The sequence below is a fragment of the Pristis pectinata genome, chromosome 24 (assembly GCF_009764475.1).
Source record: "Pristis pectinata isolate sPriPec2 chromosome 24, sPriPec2.1.pri, whole genome shotgun sequence".
NCBI lineage: Eukaryota > Metazoa > Chordata > Chondrichthyes > Rhinopristiformes > Pristidae > Pristis > Pristis pectinata.
The window spans coordinates 31210728-31229435 of NC_067428.1; the positions used below are offsets into that span (position 1 = coordinate 31210728).

The 18708-nt window shown below is 42.2% G+C and overlaps 1 protein-coding gene across 1 annotated transcript in view; it reads left to right on the forward strand.

Moving 5' to 3' along the window:
- The window catches only part of LOC127582737 (unconventional myosin-Va-like), a 115990-nt gene that overhangs the window by 91644 nt on the left and 5638 nt on the right, over positions 1-18708 (forward strand). Inside the window, exons 29-34 of the mRNA XM_052038300.1 lie at positions 3093-3171; positions 4286-4426; positions 7337-7491; positions 9620-9706; positions 13439-13589; positions 18143-18425. Coding sequence (XP_051894260.1) covers positions 3093-3171; positions 4286-4426; positions 7337-7491; positions 9620-9706; positions 13439-13589; positions 18143-18425 — 896 coding nt within the window. The remainder of the gene's footprint in view (positions 1-3092; positions 3172-4285; positions 4427-7336; positions 7492-9619; positions 9707-13438; positions 13590-18142; positions 18426-18708) is intronic.

An 18708-nucleotide genomic window follows, 5' to 3' on the forward strand; every position in this document is an offset into this window, starting at 1 on the left:
CAGGTGGACTTGCAGGGCAGCTCGTTCCCTATACTCACCACCCTCCGTGTGGGGGGAAAAAGTTGCCCCACACAAGATCCCCTTTAAATCTCTCCTCTCGCTTTAGACTTATGCCCTCTAGTTTTAGATTCTCCTACCCTGGGGAAAAGATTACCAAATGTTATCTAAGCTCCCACCGCACCTGATTACTGGGTTACCATTGGAGTGTGGAGAGGGTCACTCGGTTTGTTCTGGGTTTATTACTCTTTTTAGGCTCCTTACAAGTAGCCTGCCTGTCGGGGAATCTCTTGCTGTACCCACTGTGTAGACAGCATCTGTCTCCCCTGCTCAGCTGGGAGATGAGGCTGCGGACACTGATCAGAGACTTCTTCCTGGTTAGCCACCACCTTCCTGGGTCTCTTTGCTGCTCTACCTCTGGCACAGGATGGTGCTCCCAACACATGATGATCAAGTCTTCTGCCCAAATTGTCTTCAGGCCCCCACACTGGAGTGTTCTAGGCCATATGATCTTGTCTTTATTGGGTGTGTCATTTTCCCCCTACTATTCTTGTGTTGTGGTATTGTGTTTGTGCTGCTGCAATTGAAGAGCCTGGTGATGTGGTCAGCCATGGAAACAGAGGTCCTTGTCTTTTAAGGATGCATCACTTGGAGCAGAGACGGCTGCTGGCAATGCTGCTGTGCTGGCTGACTTGTGATGGAGTTTTGTGTGCTTCCTAGAAACATGACATTGACCATGAGGAAATTCTTCTCCTGATTTGCAGGGATCTGCACTCTGAGGGAATGGAGAAGTTTCCTGTTGATGAGAAGGTCCCAGTTATGAAGCGGCGTCCTTATCAGCACTTCAGTGCAGATAATGCTGCCTGCACTGATGGAAAGTCAGTGATGCTGCTAAATCCCAGTGTCAGAAATCAATGTGGATCAAATGATTAATTTGCAAATATAGTGCCTCGTGCTGCATATTGTGAAGTTGGGAAGAGATTTGCAGCTGATTATTTAAAGATCCCATGGCAAGAGAATTTAGAAAGTGAATGATCTTCCGTAAAGACAGTAGTCCAAGCTTGAGGTTCTGGTCAAAGATCTTCTCGCAACATTTTCTATTTCTTTGACCATAAACCTGAACCTGCAGATACACAGTTCATTCAGGTGCAACCTGAGGCTGGGTCTTTGGGCAGGCTTTTACCTCCTGCCTGAGGTCCCTGACCTACACTCAGTGACCATGTTACTGCCTTCAGTGATGGAATACCCAATGGTACCACTGAGGCACCCATCACAATAGTGTGTCAGCAACTGACTACTGGAGTAAATATACAGTTACAGCACACTTGGTAGAGGGAGAAGCAAAACATCAAATCTATGTGCTCCTCCTCCTACTGAGTGTCTGTGCATTTGGAGTTTCAGCTCGTGTTGGGAAGGGTGGAAGTGCTTTGTGTGAATGGTGATGTCTCTCGGAGCCTGCTGATTGGGAAAAGATGAGATGTGGGTTGTGCCTGAAAGTCCACTTCCTCACTGGATGCCTCAGCAGGGAATGATTGCTGGCCCAATGAAAACGAAATGCTAGAAAACAGGCAGTGTCTGTGGAGACTGAGTTGGGAGTTGATGCTTCACGTTGAAGCCCTTTCCATGTCAACATCATTTTGCTTTCCACAGATACTGCCTGACCTGAGTGTTTCCAGCATTATTTATTTTTATCTCTGATTTCCAGTATCTGCATGTTTTTATGTTTTGGATTTTCATGCTGGCTATTCAGGTAAACCCAATTTTTGCTTTAAAGGCATTCAGTTGATCCAAATTCTGTTTACTTTTCCTCAACAGACCTGTGTTCACTGTCCTTGATTCATTTGCAGCTTTTGATTTTATTGTGCTTCAAATCTTTTCATTTTTCTTTTTGTGCTGCTAATTCCTGCAGAAGAAATGCTTTGGATTTTGCAAAGGAGTTTCTAGATGTAGCAATAATTGTGTGAGTGTAAGAAAGAATATTAAGTCCTCTTTCCCTTGTGCTCTGCTGAGTGTGGTACACAGACTGCATCTGCTGCTTTCCACAGATGCTGGCTGACTGACTGACCTGAGTTTTTCCCAGCATTTTCAGATATGCAGCATCTGCAGTTTTGATTTTTTTTTCAACATCTTTCTAAACATCCGCCATATTCCCCTTGGAAACTCTTGGTTTAAAAACTCGTGCTTTAATCAACTGGTCACTTTTAGGCAGAGGTATTGGGGTAGTGTGTTTAGTTTGGAGAAGATTACATCTCAATCTGGAGCGGTGCACCAGAGATTAGCAGCAGAGTTACTGGGGTTAATGCATTTTCAGCACCACCATAGTGGACAGCACCTTGCTGTGCAAGATGGGAATTAAACCACATTTTTGCTGATGTCTGTGGATCAATCAAACACTGGAAAATTGGTATATCCTTCCTGTCTTATTGTCATTCCAAGCTCCTGCTAAAGCAAGTAGTTTAAATCCTTGCTTTGTTTCGTGGAATTCAGATTGGAAGCAATTGCAGCCCTGGCAAACTTTGAAGGACACCTTTCTACGTGTGTTGCCTCAATTGAATGTCAATCATCCACCCTGTTCTAGCTGCCATTTTTGTTTTAACCAATGCCACGTCCACCCACAAGGAAATCTTGTTAAACTTGTCTACTGGACTTCAACGTGCAATTTGATTGAAGGCTTTTTGGTAATCGGTGCACAAAAAGCAGTGGTTAGTGGGCCAGACTCCATCCTTCCTAAACAAGTTGGCCATCACAATTATTTTCAAGCAATTGCCCTATTTAATTATCTCCAGTGTTCAGTTTACAGGGACTGACCAGGATGCTGTGTACGTTTCATCTGTCTGACGACACTATTGCTCTACTTTCAGTTAAATGAGTTCACTCTATTCAATGCCCTCATCAGTTTTCAGTGATGGATGCATGTTACCAGTAATTTAATATGCATCTTAACCACCGTTCATCCCTTATCAATATTTGCAAGCTGGCTTCATTTATCTTCTGCTGGTAGTTAAAATCCTTCATTGCATTAATGCAATAAATAATTTGTGGTTAGAGCTCTGAATTCTGTCTCCTGACAATTTGGGCTGTTTTGTTTTCTTTAGGACCTACTGGAGCAGATGGAGAAGCAGGACAGGACTGTACACAAGCTGAAGAAACAATTAAAGTCCATGGAGGAGTCGAGTATGTTTCATTAATGTGACTTGATATCTGACTTGAAGTTTTAAGATCTTTTAATATCCAATATATTTCATATCATTTATGCTATAGGGGAGTTGGTTTATTAAAAAGTTTTTTTTATTCAGTGGTCTTCTTCGACAGAAGTCGAGGATAATGACCAGAATCCCTTTCCCTGAACTGATTTAGTCACTAGATTTAATCTGTTTTTTTTTGTATGAAGATTAGTATCACAACAGCCGATTCTTTGGCATAGCCAAAGAAACTTTTTGAACAAGAAGTGAAATCTAGAACTATTTCACTAGTGGATATGTTGACCTGTTTCCAAATGAAGTGAATAGATGGGTACAGTCTGTGCCGAGCTGTTATTTTGGAGCTGGCTGCTATTAAACTATTGCTCACTAAACAGGTGTAACCCAATTTTCTAAACTTTGCCTACAACCATTTCACTTGAACTCGACTTCTTGAGCAGCCTCAGTTTGGAAAATACATCCCCCAAAATAGCTGCTGAATCTGTCAGAGATAATAAACATTGGCCAGATTTGGATGTAACTCTGCAGATGCTGCCTGCCGTGAGGTGACAGTTTCATTCTTTCAAAATGGACAGCTAGGATTGCTACATGTGGAATACTGGAGTATCGTCTGCTCTGAAAATCTTTTTGCCACTGTTCTATTAAATTAGCTGCACATTTAGTTGAAGTACTTGCAGGCTGGATCTTCCAGAGAGCACTTTGCCTGGCCTTGGTCCATACTGTTACCCCCAGTATGGACCTCCTCTTGCATAGGACAGCACAGGAACAGGCCCTCTGACCCATAATGTTTGTGCTGAGCATGATGCCAAATTAAATTCCTGCCTGCACATGATCCATATCCCTCTGTTCCCTGCATGTTCATGTGCCTATCTAAAAGCCTCTTGAATGCTACTATTGTATCTGCTTCCACCACTACACCCCCCCCACCCCCCGAAGATTGGGTCCCAGCTGACTAAATTGTTGCAACTGAAAGATCAATGTTGGTCAGAATGTGAATTGGCCCTGTGAACATCTCTACTCACTGCAGTCAGTGGTAGAATTTGTGTCCAAGGTTTGTGTTCCAACAATTATTCTTTTTTGATAATTAGGAAATCTGAAATCTGTCGTGGAGTCCTGTGTCTGTGAACCGCCTGAAATAACTTCTATCCAAAGGAAAGCGAAAGGTTTCCAGGGAATGTTGGAATGTAGGAAAGAAGATGAAGCTCAATTAATCAAGAACCTTATCACAGGTAAAATGGCCCATTTAATAGCTGATTGATTGTGGGTTTAAGGACTGGTAGTGATATTTGATACCTGTAAATTTTTGTAGCTAGGTTTGGTCTGGTTGTTAACCAAGTAGGAAAGTTGTAATTTTCAAAAAACTTTTATTTTTGGAGACTTGAGGCGATGATTTAATGAATGTTGGCCTTTTCTGGGAGCAGTGGAATGATGGGTTTAAACATCTGGGCACGAGCATGCACTTGCTGGCTTGCTAACTGAATTGGTTGGGCTGCGAGGCACTGTCAGGGTGCACTAACATTGGATGAAAGTAATCGGCTGTTAGAGCCTTGGGCCGTGTGCAGTTTCTCTGGTTAAGTGCTGTGGAAAAGGATCTTGGCTGGAGGACGTGCGGTACAGAGTCCTCCCAAGTTTATTCATCTTGCCTGGAAAGGTGTTCACCTTCTGCTGCTGAGGAAACATGACTCTAAATTGTCATGTAGATCTTATTCAGGATTTTTGTTCCTATTTTTGCAGGCCTTAGCTAGTGTGGGGGTGGGGGGGGGGTGAAGAAACAATCCTCCCCCTGTTCAGGATGGAGTTCAAACATACAAACCAGACTCGAATGGAGAGGGTTAGTGAGGGAATTAAATGTGAGTGATTGGATTATGGGACCTTGCAGGCAAGGATGGTGGTTGCAGGATTAGGAAAGAGCTGCAATTTGTAAAGGATGAAGTATATTGAACATAGAAATTGAGACAAGACTATGAAAATAGGGGCTCTGGCAGGAAGATTAATTTTTGAAGGTAGGGGAGAAAGTTGTAATTTGCATTGAGATTTTGTCGTCTCCTAAATTGAAGTAATATTGAAAAGTGTGAGGCTATTATTATAAATGCTGAATAATGATTTTAATTCTTCATACATTTGTACTGGGGAATCTGTAATCAAACATTTATTTTAAAAATCGACATTTAATGTTAGAGGCATTGGGAACAATTTACTGGTGTACAGAATCTGACTATTCCTATACCTTTTTCGATTTAAGGGTTGCCATAAGTGGAATCTCCTTTTTGTTTCAACGTTCTTGTCCCTGCTGCCTAAGGTGTCTATTTTTTATTTTAAAAATACAACTTCTATAAAGATGTAAAGCATTTAATCCCCAGAATACTGGTGAAATGGTAATCACAGATGAAGGCTGCCTTAATTGGTGATTTGAATAGGGCTTTGATTGCAGCATGCTGCTTACAAGTATAAGGTGTTAATCTTCTACAGATCAAGCGGTAAATTTCCTTATTTATTCCACTCGAATGAATAGTGAAAGTTGTGGGTGGTGGGACTATTTTAGATGCCACTTCCTGCCCTTTTGTAGTATGTACTGAACCAAGCTTCTGTAGAAACCGGAAAAATATCATCCACTGCTTTCTAGAAAAGTAGCTTGCTTTGGTGGTTGGAGGTAAATTTTATCAAGTTGGCCTTTTTGCATTTTAATAGATTGTGTGTCTGAACATTGGCATTTTTTTTTCTTTTAAAGATGCTGCTTTTAATGAAACTTAACTATTGATGTGTTTGGACTAATCGTCTATGAAAGGCTCGGAGTGTCCTATCAAAGGAGTCTTCTCAATCAATTGGACTCTGGACTTTAAAACTTTAACCAAAGCTCTGGATACAACCTCATGAATTAGATTTTGTTTCCTTAAATCCCACATTGGTCTTGGGATGATAAGGGCAATTGATTTATTGCATATGGAAGCAGTATTTCAGAATCAAGTTTATTATCACTGACATATGATGTGAAATGTGTTTTGTGCAGCAGAACAGTGCAAGGCATAAAGACTTGCAGTGGAATATCATATCACTGAGGGAAAAGTGAGGTTTTAGATTCCCTTTATATAGATGTTAATCATTGTGGGTGATTTAAAGACGGATCAAATAGTTAATAGGTCAGTAGCAATTCAGTAGTAGTACTCCAGTAGCGGGCACTGCAGTGTAGGAGTTAGCATAACACTATTACAGCGCCAGCGACCCGGGTTCAATTCCGGCCACTGTCTGTAAGGAGTTTGTACGTTCTCCCCGTGTCTGCGTGGGTTTCCTCCGGGTGGTCCGGTTTCCTCCCACATTCCAAAGGTGTACTGGTTAAGAAGTTGTGGGCATGCTATGTTGGCACCAGAAGCATGGTGACACTTGCGGGCTGTGCCCAGAATGCTCTACGCAAAAGATGCATTTCACTGTGTTTCGATGTACATGTGATTAATAAAGAAATCTTAAAATTAGCTGCATTCGAACTGGTTGAATAACTCGGGCGAATTCCAACAGCCCAGAGTTTGCTGTAACCAATGAGCAGTCCCTGCCATTCATTAAACTTGTGCTTTTAATCCCCGTGACATTTTTGTGCTGCAGATGTAAAAGGGCTTGAGGTCCTTTTAAGAGTAATTGGGGAAAGCGACGAGGGCACGGTGAACCAGTGTCTCCCGAACCAATCACATGGAAGGGTTGTGAAATTAGCAGCAGGGCCAAAAGGCAAGTGAAAGTAACGGGAGCATTCAGTGGCAGAATAATAGACAATAATGCATGGATTGAGGGACAAAAAGTTTTAATTTTAGATCGGGAAAAACCTCATTATGTGATGGATGAGACTCTACGCATTTGTTACATCAGTACAATGGCTTGGACTTTAAGTGACTTGTTTCTCTAGGTGTTTAGTTAACCCAGCACCAAGTGCAGCAACTTCAGTTCATTGACTTTGGGAGACAGTTTCCACAGAGCCAGACACGGAGCAGTATTGTCGGGCTGACGGCTTTCATTTCTCTGTCTGATCGCATCTGTTCTTGCCGGAAGTCATTGTGGTATTGACCCATGAGTAATGGCGTGTACGATGGGCTTTTGACAAATGTTGGTTTGCTATTGTTGCGGAAAACTAAGTGGTCCTTTTTGTTTCTCTTTAGATCTCAAACCACAATTGGATGCATTGGGTGTGATGCCAACACTCCCTGCTTTCATTATCTTCATGTGTATCAGACATGCAGATCACACCAGAGATGAACAGAAAGCTCATTCCCTGTTTACAGCCGTGCTAGGCGGTATAAAGAAAGTTGTAAAAGTAAGACAACTATTTTGACTAAGTTTGGCTTACGGTTCCTTAAGTTTTAAAGCTTTAATTTCTATACAGTATGTGGTTATGTAACGTGTGCTGCTCTCTCGTTATTATTGCATCTTCTGGATTTTAACCAAAGTAGTTTTATAACTAATGAATTATTTTTGCCATGCAAGCTGATGTGGAAATTTAATTGCACAGCTTTAGAAAAAAGACATTAATGGCCAGAAAATATATTTTTGCCATAATGATTGAAGGAGGAATGTTGGTTACAAAGCTGAGAACTTCTTTTTCAAAAAAAAAAATTCTAAGTGGGTAAGAAGCCTTGTCTCTCTCCATGGTGAAAGTTAAAGGTCCTACAGTACACAAGCTGTTTATCTTAACCCTCAAACATTTTCTGTTGCATTTGTTTTTGCTATTGGTAGGAACTTGTGTGGGGGAGAAAAGTAGCTGCTATAACTCCTGAGTGGTTTTTTGGTTCGAAAAAGCTGGGGAAGCTTTCAAACAAACTTCAGGTTGTACAACATGGGACATTCCAAGTGTATAAACAGTGATCTACAGTACAAGTATCTTTTCCTGTTTGTGTTGAGGGGCAGAAAAATATTCAAGTTTAATCAGCAAGTTCTTTTTACCTCTTCTGAAAGTCTGCACATTTGATACAGACTCCCCCAGTGTAGGCCTCAGATTATTTGTGAATCTCATTGCAGGACTTGCCTACAAACTTACAGCCCTGAGATCATTAACAAATAAACCAGATTAGTTTGATATTCCCAAGATTCCAATTTTACTCTAATATAAACCTGTAAAGTGACCATAATTACTTCCAAACTTTTATTTTAGTGACTGTAATAAAAACACAAAACGTGTGTGTGTGTGTGTGTGTGTGTGTGGAGAGAGAAACAGTTAATATTTCAGGTCAATGACCTTTCATCTTAGTTCTCCTATGTGATATTCTAGTATTCCCACATGTTACCTTGTGTAAAATTAACATAGCATGAAATGGAGTGAATTTAATTTTAGTTACAGATGTGTAACTAAAATTAACATCACAACAGCTTCATAATTAACAAGTTGCTTTAGTACTAAACTTAAAAGCTTATTTAATGTCCCTAATTTGCTACGAGCAATGCAAATTCAGTTCCGGTTGAATAGACAGCATGCTAACGTGTAAACTATTTATCTCAGTGAAGAAGAAATGGGTCCAGGAGAGCAATATGTGTTGCCCATTTTATGTAAAAGATCAGTTAAAGCCAGCGATTGTTATATGAGCCTCTCCTTTTAGAATATTGTTGAATGCCTGGGGGGTGTCTTATTCCTCCGGTTCTTGGTTTTTCTCATGCCCCAAAATAGAACAAACCGTTCCTGGTTTCTGCTGATATCAAATGGTGTTTTTAATAATACCATCAATCTTCCCAGCTTCACTGTCCTGCCTTCTCCTGGCCAAGGTCTGAAACTTAATATAGCACACTGCAAGTGACTATATTCTGAAAACCATATGTAACAATCACAAAATAACCTTTTTTTTTGTAATAGTGGGGAAGGAAACTGGATCTGGGCAATTTCTTCATTAATTGCTAATGTGACAGGTATTACATTCCAGCAACAATAGAAACACAACAAGCCATGTATAAATGTTGGAATCTATTAATAACTACTTGTAATAATAAGAGAAATAAAAACATTAGATATTAAACACTGACCCCAAAATAAACTTGAAGTGTGTGTGTGGCAAGTTCCCAAACCCTCAAGTCTAGGAACAGTTCTCAAATTTCAGTTCAACAAGTCATGAAGCAAACCGATGAGCAAAGGCTTCCGAAAACCACAGTAGAATGTAGAGAGAATATAGAGAGCAGTTTATGAATTCCACAAGTTCCGCAATGGAACCCATACGACACCTCAATCACCGAAGAACTCTGTTGCTTTTAGTCAGAGATATCTGCCACTTCGAGGGCACTTTTATTGCTGCATAACATCTTATGCAGCATTTGTGTGGCAAGTGACAAAGGTCGCTGTAGTTTCTCTGTGACGGATCTCTTGATGTATCACACGGTGGAACAGCGGTCAAAGTGAATTACGTGGGGAGAAGTCAGACCTGCTGTCTGAGTGCCTTTATCTTTGTCCTTAAATTTTACAGAGAAACAATGATTTTGAGATGGTGGCATTCTGGCTCTCAAATACTTACCGTCTTCTCGTCTGCTTAAGGCAGTATAGTGGCGATGAGGTGAGTGTTCTAATTTTACTTTGAGAAGTCGGTGGACTGCCACCAAGGTTGAAAAGGTGGAAACAGGCCCTTCGGCCCACCAAGTCCATGCTGTCCAGCAACCGCCCATTTACGCTTGTCCTACGTTAATCCCACTTTTTATTCTCATCAACTCCACCCCCCCCAGATTCTACCACTGGCATGCACACCAGGGACAATATACAGTGGCTAACTAGCTTACCAACCTACACATTCTTTAGGATGTGGCAGAAACCCATGCAGTCACAGGGAGAACGTGCAAACTCCATACAGACAGCACCCAAAGTCAGGATTGAACCCAGGTCTCTGGTGCTGCAAGGTATTTGCTCTGGTGTCTGTACCACTGTTGCCCAGATGTTTCCATAACAAATGGCTTAAAAAGAGGAAGAATGTAGATTTGGATTAAACCTATAAAATAGTACGACATGTAACAAGGAAAGCTAAATGTTGCTCACTTGGTGGATGAGCCTGGCAATTAATAATGGGGAAACAAGATATTAAAAGGGTGCCAATAATGGCGGAATAGGGGAAGGAGTTAAAGCAGGCAGCGTCACCAGGGAGAAAGTACCAAGCAAAGTAATGAAAATTGTCCGGGACTAGTTGGCCTGCATCCCAAGGTTTCAGGAGAAGTGGGAGCCTTGGTTGTGGAAAAACAAACTTCCCTAGATTCTAAAAGGATTCCAGTGGATTGGAAAACCACAAGCAATGCCCCTATTCAAGAAAATAGGGATTTCCTAAGGCAGTTGATGCAGAGCCTTGGAAGATCTCTGCACAAGGTGGGACCTCATTGGGGCAATAGTAGCATTGATAGATGATGGGCTAACTAACAGAAAATATCTTGATTAGGTTTGTTTTCTGATTGGTAAGCTGTAACTGGTGAGTTGGTACAGATCAGTGCTGGGGAATCTGCTATTTAGAATCTATTATTGACTGGGATGAAGGCGGTGAAGGTCAGTCGTCTCAATACAGGCCAAGAGCTGGTAAAATTGGATTAGTACAAAGTGCACTTTCTGGTCAGCATGGACGTGGTGGGCTGGAGGATGTTCGTGCTGTATGAATCTATAAAGAGGCCAAGTCATAGTCAGGCCCTTTGGCCCAACTTGTCCATGCCTGTCTACGCTAGTCCCATTTGCCCATAGTCATAGACTACTACAGAATGAAAACAGGCCCTTCAGCCCATTGAGTCCATGCCAATCTGATCTTCTGCCTAGTCCCATCTACCTGCACCTGAACCATATCCCTCCCAACCTCTCCCATCCATGTACCTATCCAAACCTCTCTTTAATGTTACAGTTGAACCCACATCCACCACTCTCTCTGGCAGCTCATTCCACACTCACACCACCCTCTGAGTGAAGAAGATTCCCCTTAAATATTTTACTTTCACTCTAAACCTAGTTCTTGTCTCACCCAACCTTGGTGGGGGGAGCCTGCATGCATTCACCCTATCTATACCCCTTGTAATTTTGTATACCTCTATAAGGTCTCCCCTCATTCTCCTGAACTCCAGGGAATAAAGTCCTAACCTCTTCAACCTGTCCCTCCAGCTCAGGTCCTCAAGTCCTGCAACATCCATGTAAATTTTCTCTGCACTCTTTCAAGCTTATATCTTTCCTGCAAGAAGGTGACCAGAACTGCACACGATACTCTAAGTTCAGGCTCACCAACATCTTGTACAACTTCATTATAACATCCCCAACTCCTGTACTCAATGCCCTAATTTATGAAGGCCAAAGTGCCGAAGGCTCTCTTTATGACCCTATCTACCTGTGACGCTACTTTCAAGGAAGTATGGGTCTGTATTCTCAGGTCCCTTTGTTCTACCGCACACCTCAGAGCCCTACCATTCACTTTGTAAGTCTTGCCCTGGTTTGTCCTCCCAAACTGCAACACCTCACACTTGTCTGCATTAAATGCCATCTGCCATTTTTTTTCAGCCCAATTTCCCCAGCTGGTCCAGATCACTTTGCAAGCTTTGATAGCCTTCCTCGCTGTCCACTACGTTCCCAATCTTGGTGTCATCCACAAATTTGCTGCTCCAGTTTACCACATTATCATCTAAATCATCAATATAGATGATAAACAACAACCGGCCCAGCACCAATCCCTGCAGCACATCCCTAGTCACAGGCCTCCAGTCAGAGAGACAACCATCTACTACCACTCTCTGGCTTCTCCCGCTAAGCCAACATTGAATCCAATTGGCTGCTTCATCCTGAATGCCAAGCGACTTAACCTTCTGAAGCAGCCTCCCATGCAGGACTATGTCAAAGGCCTTGCTAAAGTCCATGTAGACAACGTCCACTGCTTTTCCCTGGTCAACCTTGGTAACCTCCTTGAAGAACTCTAAGATTGGTTAGATATGACCTACCACGCAGAAAGCCATGTTGACTATGCCTAATTCAGGCCCTGTCTATCAAATACTTGTATATCCTGTCCCTTAGAATACCTTCCAATAATTTGTCCGCGACTGACATCAGGCTCACCGGCCAATAATTTCCTGGCTTATTTTTAGAGCCTTTCTTGAACAGTGGAACAACATTAGCTATCCTTCAGTCCTCTGGCACCTCACCTGTGGCTAAGGACACTTAAGTATCTCTGCCAAGGCCCCTGCAATCTCTGCACTAGCCTCCCACAAGGTCTGAGGGGACACCTTGTTTGGCCCTGGAGATTTATCTACCTTCATTCACCTCAAGATAGCCAGCACCTCCTCTTCCTTAATCCAGATACAGTTCATGACCTCACTAATCTTCTGCCTCAGTTCTATAGTCTGTGTCTGTCCCCAGAGTAAATACAGATGCAAAAAATTCATTTAAGATCTCCCCCATCTCTTTCAGCTCCACGCATAAATTGACCATGCTGATCTTCAAGAGGACCAATTTTGTCCCTGCCTACCCTTTTGCTCTTAATATAGCTATAGAAACCCTAGAGATTCTCTTTCTCCCTGTCTGCCAGAGCAACCTCATGTCTTCTTTTAGCCCTCCTGATTTCTCTCAAGTGTTATCTTGCATTTCTTATACTCCTGAAGTGCCTCATTTGATCCTAACTGCCAATACCTGATATGCATCATCTTCTTTACCAGGGCCTCAATATCCCTCGATAACCAAGGTTCCCTAAACCTGTTAACCTTTCCTTTTATTCTAACAGGAACATACAGATTCTGTAGTTTCAGTATTTCACTTTTGAAAGCCTCCCACTTACCAAGCGTTTCTTTGCCAGAAAACAACCTATCCCAATCCATGCCTGCCAAATCCCTTCAGATGCCATCAAAATTGGCCTTGCTCCAATTTGGAATCTGTGTAAATATCCAATTTGGATTATAGGCCCACGTTTGACCCATATCCCTCTAAACCTTTCTTATCCTGTACCTGTCCAAATGCCTTTGAAATGTTGTTGAACCTGCTTCAACCACTTCCTCGGGTTGCTTGTTCCATATACAGGTTGCCCTCTGTGTGAAAAGTTGCCCCTCGGCTTCCGATTAAATCTTCCCTCTCTTGCAAACCTGTACCCTCTAGTTCTTGATTTCCCCAACCCTGGGAAAGACTGTGCCTTCACCCTATCCATGCCCCTATAACATAGTCACTCCTTTGTAAACAGCTTCAGTATTTAGCAAGGGCACATTTTGACTATACTAACAGTAAGTAAACAACTTAACCAAACCTTTAACTTTAGCATTAATGACAGTTAACTAACTTTTTTTTGCCTTGTTAACAGAATTCAGTTGAAATGAACACACCTGAACAAAGAAAGCATGCCTTGAGGAATCTAAATCTCTCCCAGTATTGTCTGATTTTATCTGACGTCTCCATTCAACTCTATCATCAACTGATCAAAGCTGCAGAAGGGAAGCTCCAGCAGATGATTGGCAAGTGATTCTTTGCAAAGTACAATGTAGTCTATCACCTTGTTTGAAATTTAATCTGCAGAACATCCAATTTATTTAATTGTTCAGTACATCAGTAGTTTCATGTGTGGGATGAGGAAATGGTAACTAAAATTAGTTCTACAGAAGAGTAATTAAAGTATTAATGAAAGTTAAGGGATGAGTTATGGTGAAAATAAACTCTCGGGATAAATATAAATCCAGGTACATTGCAAGTAGAGATGTGAAACATAAGAAGTTTGTCATTGCTTTTTGGTGTTTGGGGAAGGGAGTTGGGGTGTGGGAGTTAATTTTTTTTCATTTGAAAATCATTAAATTTGCAGAAGTGCTTTTGTTTTTTAAAAAGAAAAGTTCCACCCATATAGATCACAAGATCACAAGACAAGGGAGCAGAAGCAGGCCATTCGGCCCATCGAGTCTGCTCCAAGGAAAGGGAAATAGAAATGAGAAATGGGGAATGGGGGAAGAAGAAAAAAACTATTCTAATCCCAATTACCGGCCTTATCCCCATATCCCTTGATATCCTGACTATTTAGATATCTATCTATCTCCTCCTTGAACGCCCCCACTGATCTGGCTTCCACTGCTGTACGTGGCAAGGAGTTCCACAAATTCACCACCCTCTGGCTAAAGAAATTTTTCCTCATCTCTGTTTTGAAACTGTACCCTCTAATTCTAAGATTGTGCCCTCTGGTCCTGGACTCACCCACCAAGGGAAACAGCCTAGCCACATCTACTCTGTCCTTTCCTATCAATATTTTAAATGTCACTGTGAGGTCCCCTCTCATCCTTCTGTACTCCAGCGAGTACAGTCCAAGAGCCGACAAACGCTCCTCATACTTAAGCCCTTTCATTCCTGGAATCATCCTCGTAAATCTCCTCTGAACCCTCTCCAACGTCAACACATCCCTACTAAGATGTGGGGCCCAAAACGGCGCACAATATTCCAAATGAGGCCTCACTAGTGCCCCGTGGAGCCTCATCAACACTTCCTTACTTTTATACACTATACCTCTCGAAATGAATGCCAACATAGCATTCGCTTTCTTTACCACCGATCCGACCTGGTGGTTAACCTTTAAGGTATCCTGCACGAGTACCCCCAAGTCCCTTTGTACTTCCGTGCTTTGGATTTTCTCTCCTCCTAGATAATAATCTGCCCGCTTATTTCTGCTTCCAAAGTGTACAACTGCACATTTCCCTACATTGAATCTCATCTGCCATTTCCTTGCCCATTCTCCTAAACTGTCTAGGTCCCTCTGCAACCTTCCTATCTCTTCAATACTCCCTACTCCTCCCCCTATCTTGGTGTCATCCGCAAACTTAGCCACGAAACCATTTATTCCATCATCCAAATCGTTAATGTACAAGGTAAAAAGGAGCGGCCCCAACACCGACCCCTGCGGCACACCACTAGTAACTGGTAACCAGCCAGAACGAGATCCTTTTACTTCCGCTCTTTGCTTCCTGTCAACCAGCCAATGCTCCACCCATTCTGTTATCCTACCCGTAATTCCATGACCTCTCATCTTATTAATCAGTCTCTTGTGAGGCACCTTATCAAAGGCCTTTTGAAAGTCTAAATACACAACATCTACCGCCTCTCCCTTATCCACCTTGCCTGTGATTTCTTCAAAAAACTCCAATAGGTTGGTCAGGCAGGATCTTCCCTTCACAAAACCATGTTGGCTAGGACCTGTCCTGCCCTGCGCCTCTAGGTATTCCGTAACCCCGTCTTTGAGGATAGATTCCAATAAATTTCGCACCACTGACGTCAGACTAATAGGTCTGTAATTTCCTTTATGCTGCCTCCCTCCTTTCTTATACAACGGAACTACATTTGCGACCCTCCAGTCCTCCGGAACCACGCCTGAATCTATCGATTTCTGGAAAATAATCGCCAATGCCTCCTTTAGTCCATTTAGTTTTCCTAGCACCTTCTCCTTAGTAATCTTAACTGAACTCAATTCCATTTCGTGAGACTCCTGACTAACCGGCACATTGCTGATGTCCTCCACGGTGAAGACCGATGCAAAATATTCATTCAATTCCTCTGCCATCTCTCTATCGTCCATTATAATAGCTCCTGCACCGTTATCAATTGGTCCTATATCAACCCGTGTCTCTCTTTTAACCTTATGTATTTAAAAAAAACTCTTAGTATCCTTTCGAATGTTATCCACCAACTTCCTTTCGTAATTCCTCTTTTCTTTCCTAATGACCTTCTTAGTTTCTCTCTGCAGGTTTTTAAAAGCTTCCCAGTCCTCTGTTTTGCCACTAATTTTTGCTTCTTTGTACGCCGCCCCTTTTGCTTTTATTTTAGCCTTCACCTCTCTCGTTATCCACATTTGTGCCTTTTTTCCATTAAAAACCTTTTTTCTTGGAATATATCTATCCTGCAATTTCCTTATTTCCTGTAGAAATTCCTTCCATTTCTCCTCTGCCGTCCCTCCAGCCAGCTTACTCTTCCAATCAATTAGGGCCAACTCCTCTCTCATACCATTGTAATTTCCTTTGGTCCACTGAAATATCGATACACCAGTTACCAGTTTCTCCTTCTCAAACTTGAAACTGAACTCAATCATATTGTGATCACTGGTTCCCAGTGGTTCCTTTACCTTTAGTTCCCTAATCACCTCCGGTTCATTACACAGCACCCAATCCAAAACAGCCGATCCCCTGGTGGGCTCTTCAACAAGTTGCTCTAGAAAAACGTCCCTTAGACATTCGACAAATTCCCTCTCCTGAGTACTACCGCCATTCTGGATTTCCCAGTCCACCTTCATGTTAAAATCCCCCATAATTATCTTCACATTGTCACTCTGGCATGCTTTTTCTATCTCAAACTGCAACTTATCGTCCACTTGCTGACTGCTATTAGGGGGCCTATATATGACTGCTACCATTGTCCTTTTACCCCTGCTATTCCTTAGCTCCACCCACAAGGATTCCACCTCCTCTGACCCAATATCCTTCCTTTCTATCGATTTCATATCACTACTAACCATCATGGCCACACCTCCCCCTCTGCTTACCCGCCTATCCTTCCTATACACTGTGTACCCCTGGACATTCAGTTCCCAATCACATCCGTCATAAAGCCATGACTCGGTGATTGCCACAATGTCGTATTTATTAACCTGTAGTTGTGCCACTAGGTCATCTACCTTATTCCTAATGCTACGTGCATTTAAATATAGTACGTTTAGTCCGGTATCTGCTATTAATTTTGTTGTACTTCTATTGTTCAGCAGATTATCCTGGCTTTCCACCTGTCTATCCTTCTTACCATCTTCACTACATACTACTTTAGACATGTTCCTACATACCTTATCCCCTATCCTAACATTCTGTATCCTAACATCCTGAGTTGTTGTACTTCTATTATTCAGCAAATTATCCTGACTTCTCACTTGCCTGTCCTTCTTGCCATCCTCATTGGACTTGTTTCTATAAACTCCCTCCTTTACCTTAGCATCTTGTAACCTAACATCCTGGTTTCCATCCCCCTGCCAGATCAGTTTAAACCCTCCCCTACAACTAAATCAAACATTCCCGCCAAGATATTGGAACCTCTGGAGTTTAGGTGCAACCCATCCTTAGTGAATAGGTCATGCCTCCCCCAAAAAAGGTCCCAATTATCCAAAAATCTGAAGCCCTGCCCCCTGCACCAGTCACTCAGCCACGCATTCATCTGCCAGAGCTTTCTATTCTTCCTATCATTGACACGTGGCACAGGTAGTAATCCTGAGATTACTACCCTTGAGGTCCTACTTCTCAACCTCCTCCCCAATGCCTTGTATTCCTCCTTCAGGACCTCTTCTCTTTTTCCACCTATGTCATTGGTACCTACATGTACCAAGACTTCTGGCTGCTCACCCTCTCCCCTCAGAATATTCTGGACTCGGTCCGTGATATCCCGTACCCTGGCACCAGGGAGGCAACACACCATCCGAGACTCATTGTCACTATCACAGAATCTGCTATCCGTACCCCTTACTATAGAATCCCAGATTATTTTGTGGTTGCGACACCTGAGACTATCGACGCCGTTGTTATCTTGTGAAATTGAGTCTAGCTTTGGGATTAACCATAGAAATCCCTAAACATGTCAGTGATTCAGAACCCCTCCACTGTTTGGGTAAAATCTTTAAAACCAGCTAAAGACTGGAATGGAAGCAGCCATTCAGTCTGCTTGATGTTATAGTTGCTGTATCTGGAAATCTCCTGACAGCGGCTGATTATTGGGTAAAGGAAAGTCCGAGCTACAGTGGCCAGCTTTCTCCACTCTTCCACAGACTTGTAAATTTCAACTACAAGTTTATTTTGTAATACTCATGAAGTTGATCAGGTGGGAACTGTCTACAGGTATGAATTTGGGACATTAATCTATAATTTGAGCACTCCATTGCATTAACCATTAGTGAAGTTCGGCAGTAACTTCTCTCTAGCAGGATGTCTGTAAAATGGTTTAGTGATGTGCAGTGATTTTAAAAATTGGGAAAAATTTATTTATTTTTGATCTGTGCCTGCAGTATCCGGGATGCTTGAAAATGATACAATTCAGAGCATGACTGCAAGACCAGCAGGTTATAGAAAGAGAACAGGAGATCTACTCGGGGTGACCACTTCATACACACTGAATTCCATCCTTCAGCAGTTAAGCTCATTCTACAGCTGCATCTCCAAACATGGGCTGCACTCTGAAATTATTAAACAGCTCTTCCGACAGATTTACTATATAATTGCAGCAATCACACTGAACAACTTGCTTCTAAGGAGGGACGTGTGCTCATTTAATAACGGTGTCCAAATCAGGTAATGGTTTCACTGATGACAGTAACGAACTGATCAGTTTTTGCATTTGCAGCTTTGACTCCTGCAAAGTTCAATCAACAAAAACAGTGCAGGTGAACAGTGACCTGGTTAAGTTCCGCTTTGGATGCGAGCAGTGTCGGAAGTCTAGACATTGAACACAACCTCTGTTCCAAATTTGACAATGAATTTGCTTTCTTTTAGTTAATAGCTGCTATTTTATGTAAGAGCATAACTGTCAACAATGACATGAAGTTGATGTCTGACTCAAGCTGCTTTTCTATGG